This window comes from Panthera pardus, unplaced genomic scaffold (assembly GCF_024362965.1).
Source record: "Panthera pardus isolate Hobbes unplaced genomic scaffold, ASM2436296v1 HiC_scaffold_21, whole genome shotgun sequence".
Classification (NCBI taxonomy): Eukaryota; Metazoa; Chordata; class Mammalia; order Carnivora; family Felidae; genus Panthera; species Panthera pardus.
Genome location: NW_026526777.1, coordinates 62,457,835 through 62,477,878, shown reverse-complemented (window position 1 = coordinate 62,477,878; position 20,044 = coordinate 62,457,835). Strand labels below are relative to the sequence as shown.

At 41.1% G+C, this 20,044-nt stretch overlaps 1 protein-coding gene across 3 annotated transcripts in view; it reads right to left on the bottom strand.

Moving 5' to 3' along the window:
- The window catches only part of EXO1 (exonuclease 1), a 38,552-nt gene extending 33,279 nt beyond the window's left edge, over positions 1 to 5,273 (bottom strand). The window contains exons 1-4 of one of the 3 annotated variants that reach the window (XM_019423085.2): positions 4,786 to 5,273; positions 3,987 to 4,424; positions 1,871 to 2,044; positions 887 to 1,006 (exon numbers count right to left, since the gene is read on the bottom strand). In XM_019423085.2, coding sequence (XP_019278630.2) covers positions 887 to 1,006; positions 1,871 to 2,031 — 281 coding nt within the window. In that variant the 5' untranslated portion in view covers positions 2,032 to 2,044; positions 3,987 to 4,424; positions 4,786 to 5,273. Of the gene's footprint in view, positions 1 to 886; positions 1,007 to 1,870; positions 2,045 to 3,986; positions 4,425 to 4,785 lie in introns of those variants that run through there. The other 2 variants (XM_019423037.2, XM_019423074.2) reach the window with 2 other exon arrangements.
- Positions 5,274 to 20,044: the final 14,771 nt, after the last annotated feature.

Genomic DNA, 20,044 nt, shown 5'->3' with positions numbered 1-20,044 from the left:
ACAAATATAAAATACATTAGTAATTAATGGTCAATGTGAAAAGAATAAACTCTCCATTTAAAAGATTTTCAGGGGCACTTAGGTGGCTTAGCCGGTTGAGTAGTCTGAGTCATGGTTTCAGCTCAGGTCATGATGTCACAGTTTCAGGAGTTTGAGCCCTGCCATTTGGCTTTGTGCTGGCAGCGTGGAGCCTGCTTGGAATTCTCTCTCTCTGCCCCTTCCCTGCTCGTGCTCTGTCTCCCTCAAAATAGATAAATAAACTTAAAAAAAAATTTTTTTTTCAAAAAATGGCAAAAATTGACAGAATGGATAAAAAAACAAAAACAAAACATAGTAATGTGTTCTTTGTAAGAGACAAACCTTAAAACCAATGAAGTAGTAAGCTGTAGGTAAACAAATAAAAAAAGACAGTGGGAATATAGAAGGAAAAGTTATGGCTACGGTTATAATCGGACAGAAGACTTTAGAACAAAAAAGCAAAACTAGGGACTAAGAGTCACTAGTAAAACAGTTACCACAAGAATGTAACTAATTCTAAACTTGAATGCAACCAATAAAATAGCTTCAAAATAAAACAAAAATGATCAGAACTATAAGGTAATTGACAATTCCACTACCCCCACCCCCCCACGACCAAAACCAAACAAAACAGCAAAGATAGATTTGAGCACCATAATCAATAAGCTTGACTTACTGGACAGACAACCAATCTTCCTCTTAATAACTGAAAATACATATTCCTTTCTAGCACACATGAAACATTTCAAGAAATTTGTTGAAGTACTAGGCTATGAAGCAAGCCTCAATAAATTAAAATTCAAGAAAATTGGTATAGACTATAGCATCAGACCTTAACGCAATTAGAGTGAATAGAGAATCAGCTTACTCTCTTCTAGACTTTTCCACTTCCTTTTTAGAAGGTAAAGTACATCCATCAAATACAAGAATAGGCTTGATCCCATGAGAGAGTAACATATTTACAAATTTCATACAAAATCCTACATACCTATGAAAATAAAGAAAAAAAATTTTAGGTGCATTGCGTATTATAAAGTAATACTCTTTAAAACCAGAGGAGATGGATTATGAACAGGGAAGTTTTTTTCTTTCTTTTCTTTTTTTAAAGCAAAATGTTTTCACAGGACATGGAAACTCTAATTTAGGCTTCAGGGTTCAAATCCTGCCTTGGATCCTAACGGGCTATGTGACAGCTGATGAGTTATTGACATTCTCATCTACAGATTAAAAGGCTTTCACATCCCTTCCAGTTCTGATATTTTGTGGTTCCAAATCTTGCCTTTTTTCCATTTTTTTTTTTTGCTTTGAAAAATTTCAAATCTACTGAAAAGTTGAAAGAATAGTACAATAAATACCTGATCCCTTCAACCATACCATTATCACACCCAAGAAATTTAACAGCAACAAAATATCATCTCACATACAGTCTGTACTAAGCTTTGTCCAACTGTCTCAACAGCTCTTATAACCAGTGTGTTCTGGTGAAGATTTAACAACCAGTTTGGCGAGAGGAGGCGCCTGTTCCGTAGCATCTGTCCATTTCCCGGACATGAATGTATTACAACGGTGGATAAACTACCAATGCGGGGTCACGGAATGCTGAACTGGGAGAAGACGGTGGTGCGCTGTGAACTTGGATGAGCTGGCTGCAGCACAGCATTGCTACATCCCACCCTGCAACGGTCCAGGATCCAAACAAGGATCAGGTATTGCATTTAGTGCTCTATTCTGGCAAAGCAATTAACTGGACAAAAAGAGCTACATCACAACTTCCCTCATTTATGAACAAAAGGATATTTAATATAAGTCTCAGTCTTAACTGGCAAAGGGTTAACACAAGGTGCAGACTTACTTATCAGTAGGTTCACCTTTGGCTAGTTTTTCAGCACAAGCAATAGCTCCTTTGTGAAGCCAGCAATATGTATCCACAGCTACTACCTGTCCTTTATACTTCCTCACGTGGATTGGTTCAGAAGCTTCTTTGATAAATTGCAGTAATCCTTGTATCCCCATTGTGCCAAGTTAACTGCATGATACGAGGGGAGAAAGAGAAAACAGCAATATTCAAAGCAAAACATATTTATCCAAAAGGTTTAGAAAAATAAGAAGAGATCAGAAATTGATATAGCGACTGTTATTGCTTATTTGAGAATCACCTCTTTAATACTCAATTGGGCTCCTCCCTGCCAACAATTTCCATAATCTAGAATACTTTCGCTAATCGCTAACACTAACTCTAATGTCACTTGATAGTTCCTTAACATTTATTCTTTCCAAAGTGCTTTCTCACTTGGAATCATCATGTATGTTTCAAGCTGTTAACACACTACTAGGCACACAGAAAGTGCTAAAAGAGCACGAGTCTCTCTCTCTCTCTCTCTCTCTCTCCAAAAAGGCATTGCTAAAAGCCACAAAACCGTGCATGCTAAGGCATCACAGCGCCTCTACACAAGCATGTTAAGAGCCAGCATGCACATCAGCGTAGGAGTGGAAACTCCAAACAGAAGGAAAGTAGACATTTCAACTGAGAAAATAAACAGAATTACAGAAGTAAATTGGTACATTTTTAGGACTTAAATTCGCTGCCATCAGAATGTCTTATTCCAAGCAACCAACATTCTGTTAATAAGCAGCAATGGTGCCCAGCGACAACTCCATCAGACTCTCTGAAAGTTACTCCAAAGAAATGTGAAAGTGTGCTCGCTGTGCAAAATACTGATTTCAGACGAATGCTTCTTTCACTTCCTACCCCGTCCCGCCCAGAAAGAAGCCCCTAAGTCCCTTCTATACAGAAATTCTGGACAAGGAGGGGGATTATTTGCACCCACCCCTACCCAGTCAAAAATCCACGTATGCCTTTTGACTCCCCCCAAACTTAAAGCCTCACCAATTACATAAAGTCAGTTAACATATATTTCATATGTTACATGTGTTATATACTGTATTCTTATAGTAAGCTAGAGAGACGAAAACGTTAAGAAAACCATAAGCCACACTTACAGTACTGCCGAGGGACTGTGGGGCAAGCTGAGGGCTAAGTACAGGCTATTAGCACCCGCCCCACCCCCGCCAGGTGGAATGTGTGTGATATTCCTCAGACCTCCTGGCTACCCAAGAACAAAGGAAAGGGGTGTAAGTGCTTGCCATGGTGATGTGGGAAACTAAGGCAAATGAAAAATTAAATTCCCTTACTGCTTACAGACCATTGACAAGTCCTTGAAACAGTAAAGGAGCTCAGCTGCCTTGATGATGACAAAAGGTAATCTTTCTTAGGGGCAAAAGGTAATCTTAGCTTAACATTATCCCAACCTGGAGGACACTGTCAGTTTACTTTAGCATAAAAATTCCTTGGGAAATGTCCTTCATCTCAACTCCCCCAAAATATATGCTGGCAATCATACTCCAAGCTTATGACCTCCCCTGACGTGCATCTGAAGGGTCCCAGGTTTTACTAATCCCAGGTATTACTGCAGTAATTAATGGCATTTTCCTAACAGCAGCTCAAGGTCCTGGTAACCTTGCTTCCAAAATTCCTTAGAGACCTACCCTATCCTTAACCCTCTCCCAACCTGAGGGGATATAATCAGTTACCCCCAAAGTTACCCCAGTGCAGCTCTTCCTGCCCATGGGTCCTGTCCCTGTGCTTCAATAAAATCATCTTTTTGTACCAAAGACTTCTTCAAGAATTCTTTCTTGGCCATCAGCTCTGGACCACCACACCATCACCCAGGAACTTCACCAGTACTGTACTGTATCGAAAAAAATCTGTTTGTCGTGGACCCTCACAGTTCAATCCCCTGTTGTTTAAGGGTCAGCCGGCCTACCCACCCCCCCACTCCCACTCCTCATGATAAAAACTGAAAGCAGTGAGGCTGAACAGCTGCTTGGTGTTTCCTAACATCAACCTCTCCCACCAAACTACGTTTGGAAGGAAAGGAAGAAAGCACAGGGTGGCAAGTCAGCCTCACCTTGATGCTGTATCAAAACTCGGATGCTCTAGTTCAGCAGCGCATTCACCAGCTGCGGAGCCAGGTGGGGGGATTCCGACGTTTAAATCCAGGTAATCTGGCTGCAGGTGCTCCTCAAGCCGCAGTTTGAGAAAAACAATCAGCCTCCCACCTCTCAGACAATGCCTCTAAAAAGAGTTTTCTTCCACTTTTAGGAAAACTGACGTAACACACATTCTGTGAAGCTGATGTCTCTTCTAAGCTGGGTAAATACGCTCGCATAAACGTTTCCTCTGGAGCGTGGTGGGAATGGCCGGGGGCCGCTGCGCAGGCATCATCTCAGGGCGCCCGCCAGCGGCACGCCAGCTACAACACCGGCGACCTCGCCGCCCCACTCCTGTTCACAGGCTGTGCACAAGCGGCCCGCAAGCCCATTCCAGAGAACACGCTTCCTTTCGCCTGCACGACATCAAGAAGACAGTTCACTTTCCACATTTAAACGCCGGGGGAGACTGCTAGGTCGGCGGCAGCCCTGCAGGAGTCCCGCACGCAGGAGCCTGCGCTCGCGGACCCTCCCTGCCCTCCCGAAGGGCAGCCCCGGGCCGGCCTGCACCGCGATATGCACTCGGGACTCTGCGGCCGGGCCGGGAAGACCTCGCCGGACCCATCCCCCCGTGCTGGAAGACAGGAGTCCCGAGAGGACGCCACCCAGGGCCCACGCGTAGCCCGCTCCGCTCCCTCTCCGGGCAGGGCTCTCCCCGTCCGCCCCAAGGGAGCCGTGAAGGGGCTCCGAAACCCACCCCCGACGCGCCCAACTCACCCTGGGCCAGCTCGCCCGAGGCAGGCGGCTCGGAACACAGAGGGCCTGGTGGCAGCCGGGCACCAAAGACTTTTCAATTTGCGCGGGAGAGCCCGAGGCCCCGCCCCAGCGGAAGTGACGCCAGAACGCCCCTCCGCGGCGCCGCTTCTCTTGGCCTCCACTTCCGGGACGTGAGCCTCGCTCCTCGTGGAAGCGACGGCGGCCCCGACCCTGAGACCCTGCGACCCTGCGACTCCGCGACCCCGGCCGCCGCCTCCCGCCTGCATACTGTGCTGCCTTCCGATGGCGCGGGTGGAGCTGGAGCAGCTGACCCACGGGAAACAGTCCCCGGAAGTTGGTAATTTTCACTCGCCGGCGCTGCTGGGAGTTGTAGTTCTCTGCTGATTGCGGCCTTCAGGTCGGGTCTGCTAAGGTTTAAAGAGCGCCATCGCGTGTTTGTGTGGAGTTTTTTAAGCCTGAAAAAGATCCTGCTGCAAATTAGTCTCCCTTAATTTCTGTGGTGTGCTGTAAATCCCGAGGCTCTTCAGAGACAGATGCGCGGTGGGCTCCAGGGAAACAAGATGCCTCTTGGGTTATATTTTTTGGACCCTTCCTGTAGACTTTGGGGGGGGGGGGAGAGAGCGGTTAGTAATCAATGTCACTAGGAAGTGACAAAGAGTTGCTTCTTGACCACACTCAGCCCAGACTGCTATGAGCCCTCCTCTCTACTGGGTCCCTTCCTCGGCCCAGAAAGACTTGAACAAAACACTAACACAGTTTCTAACACTTCAAGGCCACATCCCTAGGATTTACTGCTGGTTCCAGCCCACATCTGATAGTAGGGTCTCTGTCTCCCAGGGTCTGTAGGAGCCTAACTTCTACAAGGCTGGTAACAGTCCCAGGTGACTCACTTACTCTCCCGTCCTGGGTTTTGTCATTTTTCACCTCCCGGACTCTACTGAGCCCTCATTCACCCCTCCCTGTTCCCTCACTCTGTCTTCATTTTATTTTTTTTTTAAGTTTGTTTGTTTGTTTGTTTATTTATTTAGAGTGCAAGCAGGGGAGGGGCAGAGTGACAGGGAGAGAGAGAATACTAAGCCGACTCCGAGCTGTCAGCACACATTACCACGTGGGCCTCTCACCAACTGTAAGATCATGACCTGAGCAGAAATCAAAAGTCCCCTGCTTAACTGACTGAGCCACCTAGGCGACTCCCTCATTCTCTCTTTAAAACAGCCCTCCCCTTGCACCACCTCAACACAAATCAAAGTTAAAAGCTGGACTGTATCCTGCTGCAATAGCATAATGCTGATTAAAACTGTCCTTACCACTTTATCTGGTGTCCAGCTTTGTTCATCTTTGACCTAAGTCAGGGGCGGGAGGGAATCTTTATTGCCAAATAATCATGGAAATGAGCCTTATGGTTTGCAGAACTTAAAGACAGTTTGGACTCTGGTAATCACTTGGGTGAGCCTTCCTATCCTCGTAACACTCTAGACCTTGTGTCTGTCCTCTTCTCTTAGAGCTACTGTGGTAAAAAATTGGGAAAGAACCTTAGACCAGACCACGAAGTGTGTTCTGGATCCAGGGATGGGGAGGAATGATAATTCCTACTCAATTTAAAGAGCTGATGGGAAAGAATTAAGCACGTTTAACAAGATGCTCCCCATTTGATGAGCTTCTCTACATGGTTCCCTCCTTCTTTTAAGGTCTTTCCATGATCAATTTAACATCAGTCATGCCAACATTCTCCCTTAGAAACTGCTGAAACGGTGCCACTTTTGGGTTATGTGCTCAGGGCTGCTTCCTTCCCTGGTCTGGTCTTTAGAGCTGAGGCTAGGAGAGGAGGTCAGAAAAGTTAGCTTTCCTTGTGCTTCCAACAGCGATAGGTAGACTTCATCCTGGACCAGCGTGGAGCTGACTGTAGGGGAAGCTGGGGGTCAGTTCCAAACTGCAATAGGGTAGAGAGGAACTTAAGGGTGGGTGGGGTGTGTTTGTAGAGAAACGTTCTAACAGTCACTGGACTATCGAGTTGTAGCCAAGAATATGCCACATATGGGTCCCTTCCTGACACCCAAGCATCAGAAAGGTGCCCATTCCAGCCACACTGAATCCATCATGAAGCGAACATAGAAGATGGCTGCACTGTAAACAGCTCATACCTTTACTGCTAATTTGACTCCTTAGTGTCAAACTGGATTCTTGGCTGCAGCGTTTGAATTGCCCACAGCATGTGAAGGCTGAAACTAAAAAAGAAAACATGAATTTGAAAATGATTTCATTGAACAGGATGTTTTTAACTTTTTGAAGGGATAAAACCATTTGAATCAATCCATGTGGTAATGTGCCCGAGGTGTGCCTGTCATCCTAGTGGTAGCAGAACACAAAGAAATGGTCTCTGTCCTCAAGCAACTTAGGATCTAGTTATGCAGACAAAAGATGTATTCATGAAAAAGTTGAGGAACAAACCATGATGGTGTGTTATTAAAATCTGCAGTGAATGGTACAGCCCATAAGTTCTCAGCTGAAGACTCTGCTGAATGCCACCGGCTTTCTGAAATTTTCCCTGACGTGCACCCAGACACCCTGTGATGACCACTTTGCCCCGATGCTTTTCATACTCTCTATTTTATGGACTTTGCCCCTAGATTTAGCAAGTAATAATAATATAGACCCAGTGAAATTTGAATTTCAAACAAACATAGGAGACATTTTTAGTTATGTCTACTGCGATATTTGGGACATAGACTAGAAAATCCATATTTATCTGAAATTCAAATTTAACTTGGTATTCTCTATTTTTATCTGGAAACCTAATTTTCATATGCCTGGTGTTTTGCACTGGTATTGATAAAAAAAAAAGTCTGAATTTATGGACTAATAAATGAATGTCCTAGCTACAGCACTATGCATTCTAGATTTTCTGGGAAGCTCTGATTTTTAACCTTTTTTTTCCTTTCTTTCTTTTTTCTTTCTTTCTTTCTTTCTTTCTTTCTTTCTTTCTTTCTTTCTTCCCCCTTTTTTTTCTTTAAGTAGGGTCCATGTCCAACATGGGGTTGAACTCATGACCCTGAGATCAAGAGTCACATGCTCTACCAACTAAGCCAGCCAGAGCCCCTGCAGCTCTGATTTTTAATTTGTTGAAAGGTCATGCATTCTGATTTTTATTTTAGAAAATACTACCTCTGTTGTTACGGAGCAGTGTTTTCTAAAATGAGGAACAGGGGTGATTGTTAGGGGCCCCTCTGGGATGTCCCCCTACCCTTGCCTGGTTTAAGGTAGGCTTGCTACAGCCACAGCAGACTGGCACCCCCACCCCCACCACTCATAGAAAAGTGAGCGCTTTCCAGGAAAAGATGTGGGAACAGGGGTTCTTTTTGTTGGCAGCACAGGAGGCTTTTTCTCAGCACCAAGTTTCCGTACAAGCCATGGAGACACGGAACTGAAAATGACCTGAGGTGCTGGGAAAGTCAGCATCCTTTGTCATAGAGTTGTGGGGACTGCATTTTCATTTCGGTCCTCTGTTGAACTCAATATGAATGTGTGAAAAAGGATGCTTAGAGTATAAGGGTGAAGACGATGGTGGTGATTGTTGTAAAGACATGGGACACAGTGCTCCTCTCTCTGGTCATTAACAGCTCTAGTTTTTTGACTGATGGGCTGGTTTTTAAGTGTTCATTTTGGTAGCTCAATTCGATTGATTTTTATTTACATTTCTTTGTTTTTACATTTTTTAATGATTTCAAGTGAATGACATGCTTTCCTTGTATTTTTAGTTGCTTCTATTATGGCAAGTGACACTTATAATTTGAAATAAATTTAAGTTGAAAATGAGTCAGTTTAAAGAAAACGTAGTTAAGTAAATAATGGGACAGGTGTTTCTCTCTCGTGGCAAATATGAGTAAGGGAGTTTCCCAAACAGTCATTTATTTCTCCCAGCCTCAGAATAACCCTTTTGCCATTGTCCCATTTCTCAGCTCCCCTTATGGTAAAATGTCTTGACAGGATTGTCTGGGGTGGGGGGATAAAAAAAAGAATTGTCTGTTCTTGCTTTCTCAAATTCTTCCGTTCACTATTGTGTATTGTTTTTAATTCATGTATAAATATGTACAGAAAGGTGCACAAATGCTAAGCCAGTTCTCCCAAGATGAACATAACATATTACCCTCACTCAGCCCTCCCTGAAGACCCTTGTTCCCCCTTTCCACTTGCAAATACCTCTTTTCCTCTCAAAGTTAACTATGATCTGTCTTCTAACTGCATACATTAGTTTTGTCTTCTTTGTAAAGTTTATGGAACTGGAACTATGTAGTTTTTATTCTTTAACACTTGGCCTCTTTTACCTAACATCATGACACTCATCCATATTGTTGAGAGAACCTATATTCTTTCTTTTTCATTTTTATGTGTAATTCAGTTACATATATGTGCAATTAATTCATTCTGTCATTGATGGATATCTGAGTTGTTTCTAGGTTTGGGCTATTAATAATGCTCCTACGAACATTCTTGTGACTTGCTGTGTGACTTCAATTCCCACTAGTCTTGCACTTGCTCACTCTATTTCAGCCCCACCAGGGTCCTTACCATTCCTTGAACAACTACTACCTTTGCTCTTGCTTATTTTATTTATCTATCTATGTATCTATCTATCTATCTATCTATCATCATCTATCTATCTTTCATTTGAGTGTAGTTGACACACAACATAGTAATTCAGTTGCTTACTTTATTTTAGCTGCAGTAGAATCCTTGCCATTCCTTAAACATTCCAGGTACATGCCCACCTCTAGGTCTTTGGCCTTCCTCCTAGAATGCTCTTCCTCTAGATATTCACATGACTTACTCCATCACTTTTCTTAGGCCTTTGCTGACAGACTTTCTCTCAGTAAGCATTCTCTAACCATGCTACCTACATTAAAATTAAATTCCTGTCCCTACCTTGGGACACTCAGTTTTTTCCCCCTGATTTATTTTCCTCCATGTTACTTATTGTAGTTTGACATATTTGTGCATTTTAGTTGTCTATTGACTGTCTTCCACCCCACTATAATGAAATCTCTACAGGGGTAGAGATTTTTTTTTTCTTCTATAACACGGCTTGACATGTAGACTCCCAGTAAATACCAGTTGAATAAATGAGAGAGTAAATATTAAAATTAACTACCAGCCGGAATCTAAAGTAGTCACTGACATTTTTAGAACTTTGAATAATGTAGCTATTTTCAAAGCTGTTTATTTTATTTTATTTTTTTTATTTTTTTACCGTTTATTTTTGAGACAGAGAGAGACAGAGCATGAATGGGGGAGGGTCAGAGAGAGGGAGACACAGAATCCGATTAGTCTCCAGGCTCTGAGCGGTCAGCACAGAGCCCGACGCGGGGCTCGAACTCACGGACCGCGAGATCATGACCTGAGCCGAAGTCGGCTGCCCAACCGACTGAGCCACCCAGGCGCCCCTCAAAGCTGTTTTACAGTCAAATTGAACAATCAAAAAGTTATCAACACAAGTATTATTTGAATATCTAGTACATAAAATGCAGAAAGAATAAATGTTGCTTCTCATTCCCTACTATGGAGAGAAAACACTTTAAATGGCCTTTCTATGTAATACATTTACACAAAATGACAAGTCCAACAAATAATATCCCCAAATGTGCATTTTAGAGAAGCTGGCATAGATATTTGGCAAAGCTCTCTTTTAGGGATTGAAACATCAGAATAAACATTATCTGTCTGTCTGTCTAAATAAAAGTTTTTTTTTTTAATCTTTTTTTTTTTTAATGTTTATTTATTTTAGAGACAGAGCATGAACAGGGGAGGGGCAGAGAGAGAGGGAGACAGAATCTGAAGCAGGCTCTAGGCTCTCAGCTGTCAGCACAGAGCCTGACGCGGGCTCGAACTCATCAACTGATGAGATCATGACGTGAGCCGAAGTCAGACGCTCAACCGACTGAGCCACCCAGGTGCCCCTAAATAAAAGTTTTACTATGAGAATACTCATTATAACAGTTAGGAAGCACCTAGTATCCTTCAAGGTTGTTGTATGTTTTACCTGCTTATCTTGTTTAAACACTCATAACAATACTATGAGGTTGGTAAATTTATGATCCCCATTTTACAAATGAAACAACTGAACTACAAAGGGATCTGAACCCCATGTAGCTTAACTCTGGAGCCTGTGCTTTGACCCACTACCTTTGGACGGCCATTATAGATGCTTATCCACGCACATAGATATTGTTACATTTTCAAAGTTATTATTTTAATTTTTTTAGTTGTTTTGGGAATAAGAAAGGAAAAGAACAACTTTTATTTAGAATCTACCATGTTTTGTATGTTACCTCATTTAATCCTCAAAATGGCTCTGGAAGATGACTATTATTGCCCCGTTTACAGAAGAGAAAACTGAAGCACAGAGAAGCATATAAGCTTATCCTAGTCCTAAAGCTATTATTATGTGATGTGACTCAAATGTGGTTCAAACCTAGGTCTCCAAAAACCCATACTCCTCACCATGATTTACAGGGAGGAAAACTGGTGTTACCCACTAAACAGTGGAGCCCCGGGACAGGGGGAGTGACACACAGTTCCAGCTGGGAACAGGCTGTAATGGGGCCGTGGAATCAGGAAGACAGAAGACACAATCTCAGCTGAGAATTTCTGGGTCAAACAGATGCCTTTTCCTGACCCAGGCCCTCGGGGTTTCCTTGCCACGTGAGTGCTAGGAGAGTAGGTGGAGTGGGGCCCTGTGATCGCAGCCAAGCTAACTCTTCATTCCGGGAGGAAGACTTCAGTAAGTCACACACACTGGGTCCAGTGGTTCAGACTGAGGAAACTCCTCTTCCTGCCATTGGAGCGGCAATCACACCTCCAATGATCCTCACTGTTACCATGACTTCTTCATGGCCCAAGGTTACTCACTCATCTCAACACTTCAACTCTTCGGTTTTGTTTTGAAAACAAAATGGGGGAGAAAAAAAAGTTCAGAGAATGCTATCCCCTTTCCTGGTGAGCTTGGGATCAGTCATTCCATAGGCACAGAATAGATGTGGCTTTTTCGACTTTAGTGGGAAGGTGTGAGTTGCAGCAGGATGTCAGAATGACAGTTCCAAGGTGGTAAGCTGATGGGGACACTCATTCACCACATAGCTGGAAGGGACACTTGTATTGAAAAACTCAGTGAAATACAACCCGGAACAAGAAGCAGACGTGAATACATCAACGGAGTGAGAAAACCGCCAGAAACAGCCTGCTGAGTGAGGAGAAATACAAGATGGAGAGGCTGAGCTTGAACAAAGGAGTCACAATGATTATGAGGCAGAGTGGTCCTTGTGTTTAGAGAGCCAGATTCTGCATGAAGCAGCTGCTGTCAGAATGAAAGAATAATGAATTCCTGTCCATTTATTGGTCTTTCAGCCTCCAGGGCACTTACTCAGCCGGCAGTTCTATTTTCAGAAGCAGAGGATAAACACATGCTTTAATCTCACCATTTAAAATCTAATAAATATTTTTGCCAAACATCTGTGACCAATTTTTCCATTGTTCTTTTGTATATCTGTAGGCATATCGATATCTGGCTGCCTTCTGTTATCCTTTACATACTGCCTCACTTGCTTAAGAGCTTAAGGTCTGTACATGCATTACTCAGATTCACATCTGGACTATACCACCTGTTAGCTATTAATTAGCTGACTTGGGAAAAATTTCCTTGTCTCCTTATTTTTCAGTTTCTCTGTAACTGCAATGGATAAATAGATCTAGGTTAACTGGTTCATAGGATTTTGGATATTAAGTGAGAGGATTTGCGTAAAGCAAATATAATGTCTCGATAATTGGTTAAGTGAAAAAAAAAAAAAGCCCACAATATTTAATAGTGTGTGGTGATCTATAGTGTGCTGAGAGCCTTCACACACAATTTTTATTTGGTTTTCACAATGACTTAGTGAGACAGTCCAGGTTTGTCCTTTTCATAAAAAGGTAGGAGGTTTCTAGCTCCATTCAGGGGCTCACATAATACCACAGAGCAAATGGTAGATTCGGAATATTTTATCTAACAAGACATTTTTGGGATACCTGGGTGGCTTGGTCAGTTAACAGTCTCACTTCGGCTCAGGTGATCATCTCATGGCTCATGAGTTCAAGCTCCACATTGGGCTCTGTGCTGACAGCTCAGAGCCTGGAGCCTGCTTCAGATTCTGTGTCTCCCTCTCTTTCTATCTTTCCCTCTCTCTTGCTATTTCTCTCTCTCTCTGAAAAAGACATTTTAATCCTTAGATTAATGGCTTTTCCACACTTTTATGTTACTCCCCCTTAAAATGAAATTGCTGTTCTTTTTGTAGCTGATTTGGCCAACTTCATTCATACTAGGTCTCCTCCTGCCAGAACTCATCCTGAACTTCCGGATTCCCTCAAGAACTACTCAGAGGACCTGAATTGGTTAAATAAAAATTGTGCCTGTGCATATTGTCGCCCATTTCTGGAAATATGCAGGGGCTTAAAGGAATACTTAGTTATGTAAGGGAAGGAAATTGAAATTTAGTGAGCAGAAGTCTTTTAGTTGCAAATGACAGAAGCCCAACTTAAATTAGCTCTTGTAAAAAGGGAACGTATTCCCTCTGTTCTGAGTTGAATTGTGTCCCCCTCAAAAAAGATATGTTGAAGCTCTAACCCCCATTACCTCAGAATGTGACTTTATTTGGAGATAGGATTATTACGGAGGTAATTGAGTTATCATGAGGTCATTAGGGTGGGACAGAATCCAATGTGACATGTCTTCATGGAAAGGGGAATTTGGATACAGAGATGTGCACAGAGGGAAGACAATGTAAGAGACACAGGGAAAGGTTTACCATCTATAAACCCAGGAGAGAGACCTGGAACACAGCCCTCCCTCACAGCCCTCAGAAGGAACCAACCTGCCAACACTTTGATCTTGGACTTCTAGCCTCCAGACCTGTGAGTTAATACATTTCTTCTATTGTTTAAGCCACTTGATCCGTGTACTTTTTTATAGCAGCCCTAGCAAGGCAATACACCCTCTTATATCTGAAAAGTGCAGGAGTAGCTTAAGGATTTAGGTAGGAGTGGATCATCAACTATTGAGGCTTGGTTCAAGAATTGTGTCAGTCATAGTGAATCCACCCCATTCCACTGTGAGACTGTCTCCATTAGGCATAGACTTAGGTTTTCTGCATCAAAATTCCGGTAAGCAGTGTGGAATCTATAAATATTTTTGACATTTCTGGCATTTCTGGGTTTGCATAACCCAGATACAGTACCCCGTTCTCCATACCATTTTCTCTTTATACACCTGTCTTCAATAGCTCTTCAAATGATATAATTACTTTTTCTGAAACTTTGAATTGTCAGTTATATCTGTAACTGATACTGGTGAAATGTGGCTAGTAGCTTTCTAGAAATTATCAGAACTCCCTAGAAATCCCTTTTGAGTTTCAAACTGTAATGATATAAAGAACCTTATGTTTGAAAAGGACACTGACTTTATCCATCAAAATTTCTCAGGTTGAGTGACCTTTTGATAGTGAACCTGAGTGGACTGCAGACCATTTATTGCCTCTGTTTTACTCTGCACATCACATCTCCTCTAAATGATCTGGCTGTGGCAGTGGGAATCCTGATGCACCACAAGTCCTGCTCATCCCTTTTTTTTACACTGTATATTTTGTAAAGATCTGGCTCCTAAAAAGTAGCAACTGCAGAAATGCTCCTGGCAATCACTTTGTCATCCTTGGGTAGTATTTCTGCTTAGACCAGATGTCATGTCCTTCTTCCTCAGATTATCTGTTCATGACAAGTCAAGATGTCCTTGTGCTTCTTAAATTATTTTGTATTTTCTAATTATAATAGAAACACATATTTTTGTATTGTATATTTTGTAGTGACCTTAGGTAAATACAGAAATGTATGGAGAAGAAAACAAAAATTCCCAGGAAGACTATAATATTCAGAGAGAACTGTTAACATTTAATGTGTTTTCTGGCACTGTATATATGTACATAATCTCATGTTTTTCCCATACATTATTATCTCATGAGCATTTTACTGTGCAGTAATAATTTTGAACACATCGTATTATATATTTCTTCCTTATAAATGAATCATAATAATTTAACTCTTTACCTATTGTTGGATATTTAGCTTGTTTTTATCTTTTCTTATAAATGGTGGACATAATTATATCTTTATCCTCTTATCCTTATCAATTCTTTGAAGAGGAATTGCAGAACTTGATTATCTTTATCCTTAATGTCCTTGATGTGTACAGACTGCCTTTCCACAAACGATTAGCAATTTAAACCACCAACTCATTATGAGTGCTTCTCCTCTTCCAATGTTCCCCCAATGATATAGGACATTCTCATTAAGAAACATTTTGACTGTGGGCTAGCTGAAAGATGTTATCACACACTTCCTTTACTTCTTTGGTTACTAAGAAGTTGAGCATTGTTTCTTGTATGGTTTTTCCTTATTTGCATTTATTTTCTATGTTCATTCGTTGTGTCCTCTGCTTATTTTTTTTTTTTTTTACTAGTTTTCAAGTTTTCTTTCTATTCTTTCTCTTTTAATATTGGACCTCAGAGAGAGAGTTGAGTTAGTGATACTCCTCTTTTCATGGACATTGCTCCCTTTCATCCTGATTCCTGATTCCCATCTTACTACTGCCTCTCCCCACACCCAATGTAAGCTTCCTAGTATACGCATTCATGTGTGTTGTAAAATAGATACTATTATAAGCATATATTTTAGATTGCTATAAATGAAATGGTATTGCATATTACATTTACGTCTGCTTCTCAGTTTCACTTACAGCAATTTTAAAGGTCATCTATGTTGCTCGGTGTGTATCTGGTACTTCTAACTGCTGCAAAGCACTACATGGTGGGTGGATATGTGCATATTCAACAGGAGTGGAATTGCTTGGTGATACCTAATGTGACTATTGAGCCAGTGCTCTTTTTTTTTCTTTTTTTTTTTTTTTTAAATTTTTTTTATTTATTTATTTTTGAGACAGAGAGAGACAGAGCATGAATGGGGGAGGGTCAGAATGAGAGGGAGACACACAGAATCTGAAGCAGGCTCCAGGCTCTGAGCTGTCAGCCCAGAGCCTGACGCGGGGCTCGAACTCAGGGACCGCGAGATCGTGACCTGAGCCGAAGTCGGACGCTTAACTGACTGAGCCACCCAGGCGCCCCGAGCCAGTGCTCTTTAGAAGGCTAGTCCAGTCTTAATTCGCACCAGCTGTGCATGAAAATTCCTAAATCCCTACATTCTTCCCATACTTACTGGTCACTCTAACAGATGAGAGTAATAAGGTATTATTTTACTTTGCTTTTCTTTGGTTGCTAATGAATTTGAGCATCTCGATTTGGGTTTTCTTTTGTGTATATTGCCTAATCATAGAACTTCTGCAGTTTTTAAAATATTTTCTGGTGTATTTGTTTTTTTCTTTTTTGTAGATTTCCAAGTCTCTTGTATGTTTTGCTCTACTTGTACATCATATTTGTTAGAAGTGTTTCATCCAGTTCATTTTACTTTTAATTTTGTCATGCTATTTTATGCATTTCTATTTTAAATTAGTAGGTAGTCGCTTCTACTAATGGTATTATGTGATTTTGTCCAATGCATTTATGACATTTGGCAAAGTGAATTATGTTTTCTTTGCACTAGCAATCTATCTGTTTTACTGCTTTCCCCAAATACAGTCTTCCAATATGCCAGCCAGTTGTTTCAAAAAGTGTGTTACCACTTTTGATCCACTAGGGGCCAACACTTCCCTGAAAGAAACTGATGTGCCTTCCTAAAACTCATCCTTTCCTCTCTGAAAGGGAGGAAAGTAGCTAAAAATAAGTAATTTCCATTTAAATTAAATGCCTGGAAACTATGTGAAAAGATCTAAATAAAATGAAAAGGCTGCCGAATTACATCAAAAGAATTCCAAGGTTTTTTTAGTGAAAAAAATAAAAGCAAAAAATACAAGTAAAGCAGTTAAATGTTTAAAAAATTAACTAAAAACCTTTTAGTTTTAAAGGTTTTTTTTTAATGTTTATTTTTGAGAGGGAGAGAGAACGAGTGGGGGAGGGGCAAAGAGAGAGAGAGAGAGAGAGAGAGAGAATACCAAACAGGCTTTGAGCTGCTAGCAGAGTCTGATGTAGAGCTTGAACTTATGAACCGTGAGATCATGACCTGAGCTGAAACCAAGAGTTGGATGCTTAACTGACTGAGCACCCCAGGTACCCCAAGAAAGTTTTAGTTTTAAAATAAAAATAAAAATGGTTCAACCTCTATTCAAAATCTACATAAGACATTAGTAAATAAGAGATAGGTAACGAGAAACAGCAGTAATGACTTTTTCTACTTTTCTACACTTCTTTGCTCTGAAAAGGCAGGGAGCTCTCCTGGCTTCATATTTTGTAGCTTCTACACAAACAACCAAGTCAAAAGCTGTTCTCAAGCTAAAAAAAAAAAAAAAAAAAAAAAAAAAAAAAAATCGGTGTTTTAATTCCAATGAGGCAATCTGTACAAAAGGTCCATGCTGACCTTAAAGCAATCCTTGAAAAATGCTTCCTGAGTCCCATTAAAATTCTTAAAATCATGCTTATGACACAAAAGTAGACAACTCCACAGAGGAAGGAAAGGAGGAAGAGAAAGAGGGGAATGAGGAAGGCAGAAGAGAAAGGATAATCAATTATCAAGGCTGCAATTCTTTTATCTAGGAAGATACAAAAGGACAGCTGAAGACAGTTCTTTACACATAGAGAGCTGCTTCTGTTTAGTCCTGGAAGAAAGGATCAAGATCCAATCATGGCCCACATGGAAAACAACATGAAAATAAAGTGCTATTATTCTTTTAAACATTAAAAAAATTTTTTTAACGTTTATTTATTTTTGAGAGACAGAGCATGAGGAGGAGAGGGAGACCCAGAATCCGAAACAGGACCCAGGCTCTAAGCTGTCAGCACAGAGCCCGGCATGGGGCTCGAACTCACAAATTGAGAGATCATGACCTGAGCTGAAGTCGGTTGCTTAACCGACTGAGCCACCTGGGCACCCCTAAAATTTTTTTAATGTTTATTTTTGAGACACACACACACACGCACGCACACACACACACACACACAGCACACAAGTGGAGGAGGGGCAGACAGAGAGGGAGACACAGAATCTGAAGCAGGCTTCAGGCCCTGAGCTGTCAGCACAGAGCCCGCCACGTGGCTCGAACCTGTGAACCATGAGATCATGACCTGTGCCGAAGTCGGACTCTCAACCGACTGAGACACCCAGGTCCCCCTAAGGCACTATTATTATACAAAGATGCATATGTCAGGTTGGAACTTGGTTTCTGGGGTGTCCCTTCCTAAGGGCGGCGGCTATCTCCTATCAAATATGACGGCCCATGCTATAAGAAGCAATTTGCATGTGAATTCAATCAAAATGACATGATCTAAGAAGCGATTTGTATGTGAATTCAAACAAATGCATGAAAGTTTTATATTTGTATGTAAGACAAGGTAAAATTTTAAGGATCAGCTAAAACACATCTTAAGCATGACAATTTACATTATAAAACACTTTCGAATTAATGTCTATTCTGTTTACTTTCAGTTTAGTACTTATAAAAGCAGGATGTACAACTGTAAGGACACATTTACGAGTACTAAGAAAGCCACGAATTAGTTCATAAAGTTTATTTTTTTAACTCTTAATTGATAAGGGTCATTTTGTATGTGTAACTAATAAGCAGAAAATTATTTTCTCTGAAAGCACACTATCCTTCTGTCTCCACCCCCACCCTCTGGTCTCCTAGTTTCACTCTCCAGAGGTGGAAAAAACTGTTTTATTGCCAGTTTCTTCCTTTCTGATTCATGTGAATTTTCTTTCTTTCTTTCTTTTTTTTTTTTTTTTTTTTTTTTTTTTGCAGAAATGGTAGTATGGTTATAGGGATTGTTCCATACCTTGCTTTATTTTTTTTTCAAGTTTATCTACTTTGAAAGAGAGAGTGTGAGTGGGGGAGGGGTAGAGAGAGAGAGAGTCTCAAGCAGGCTCCACACTGTCAGCCTGGAAACTAATGAGGGGCTTGACCCCATAAACCTTGAGATCATGACCTGAGCCGAAAGTAAGAGTCAGATGCTTAATCTAGTGAGCCAGACTGTTCTTGTTATTTGCAAGCCTTTTAGTCAACAGCAGGCCACTAGCAGTTATGTTTTGGGGAAGTCAACAATTATACATGGATTTTCAACTGCATGAGTTGTTGGCACCCCTAAGCTCTGTGTTGTTCAAGAGCCAACTGTAGTTTGGCTTTCATTTCAGGTCAGTTAGAACAGAATGAGGTATGTCTTGTTCTTTTTAGTGGTTACAAAGTATTCCATTGGTTGAACATACCAGAGTTGATTTCTCTAGTCTCCCATTGAAACACATATAGGTTGTTTTCAGGCACTGACTATCACCACAATAATTAAGTGATTTGCTGTGTACCTGTATTTCTTTTGTGAGAATATAATTTAGGAATAGAAACTTGGAAGAGGAAGTGATGGATCAAAAGTTATGAGCATGTTGTGTGTGAATAGTGCTGAAATTGTCCTTCAAAGGGATGTAGCAATTTATATTAACACCACACTCTCTCCAAGATTGCTTTTTGTCAATTTTTTTTGGTCTTTTCCAATATATTGGGTGAAAAAAAGACTCTTATTGTGATTTTTAACTTTCGTTTCTCCTAATATGGGTAAAACTTCAACATCTTCCTATATTACTTAAAAACTTTTTTAATGTTTATTTATATTTGTGAGAGAGAGAGAGAGAGAGAGAGCACACATGGCTGGGGGAGGGGCAGAGAGAGAGGGAGATACAGAATCTGAAGCAGGTTCCAGGCTCTGAGCTGTCAGCACAGAGCCTTATGCAGGGCTTGAACTCACGAACCATGAGACCATGACAGGAGCCAAAGTTGGACACTCAACTGACTGAGCCACCCAGGCACCCCTCACATCTTCCTATTTTAAAACCATTTGTATTTTTGGTGAATTGATTATGTTTTTTGCCCATTTTCCCATTTTTCCATATAGTTGTAAGGCATTTTTTTAACGATTTGTAGATATTTGTGAATATGGAAATTAGCCCTTTGTTTTTATATGTTGAAAATAATTTCCCTGAGTTTATTAGCATAAATTTAACATTTTTATGTAGCAAAACTATCGATTTTTTTCTTATATGGCTTTTGTGTGTTTTATCAGTCTTTATTTTATTTTATTTTTTTATTCCCCTG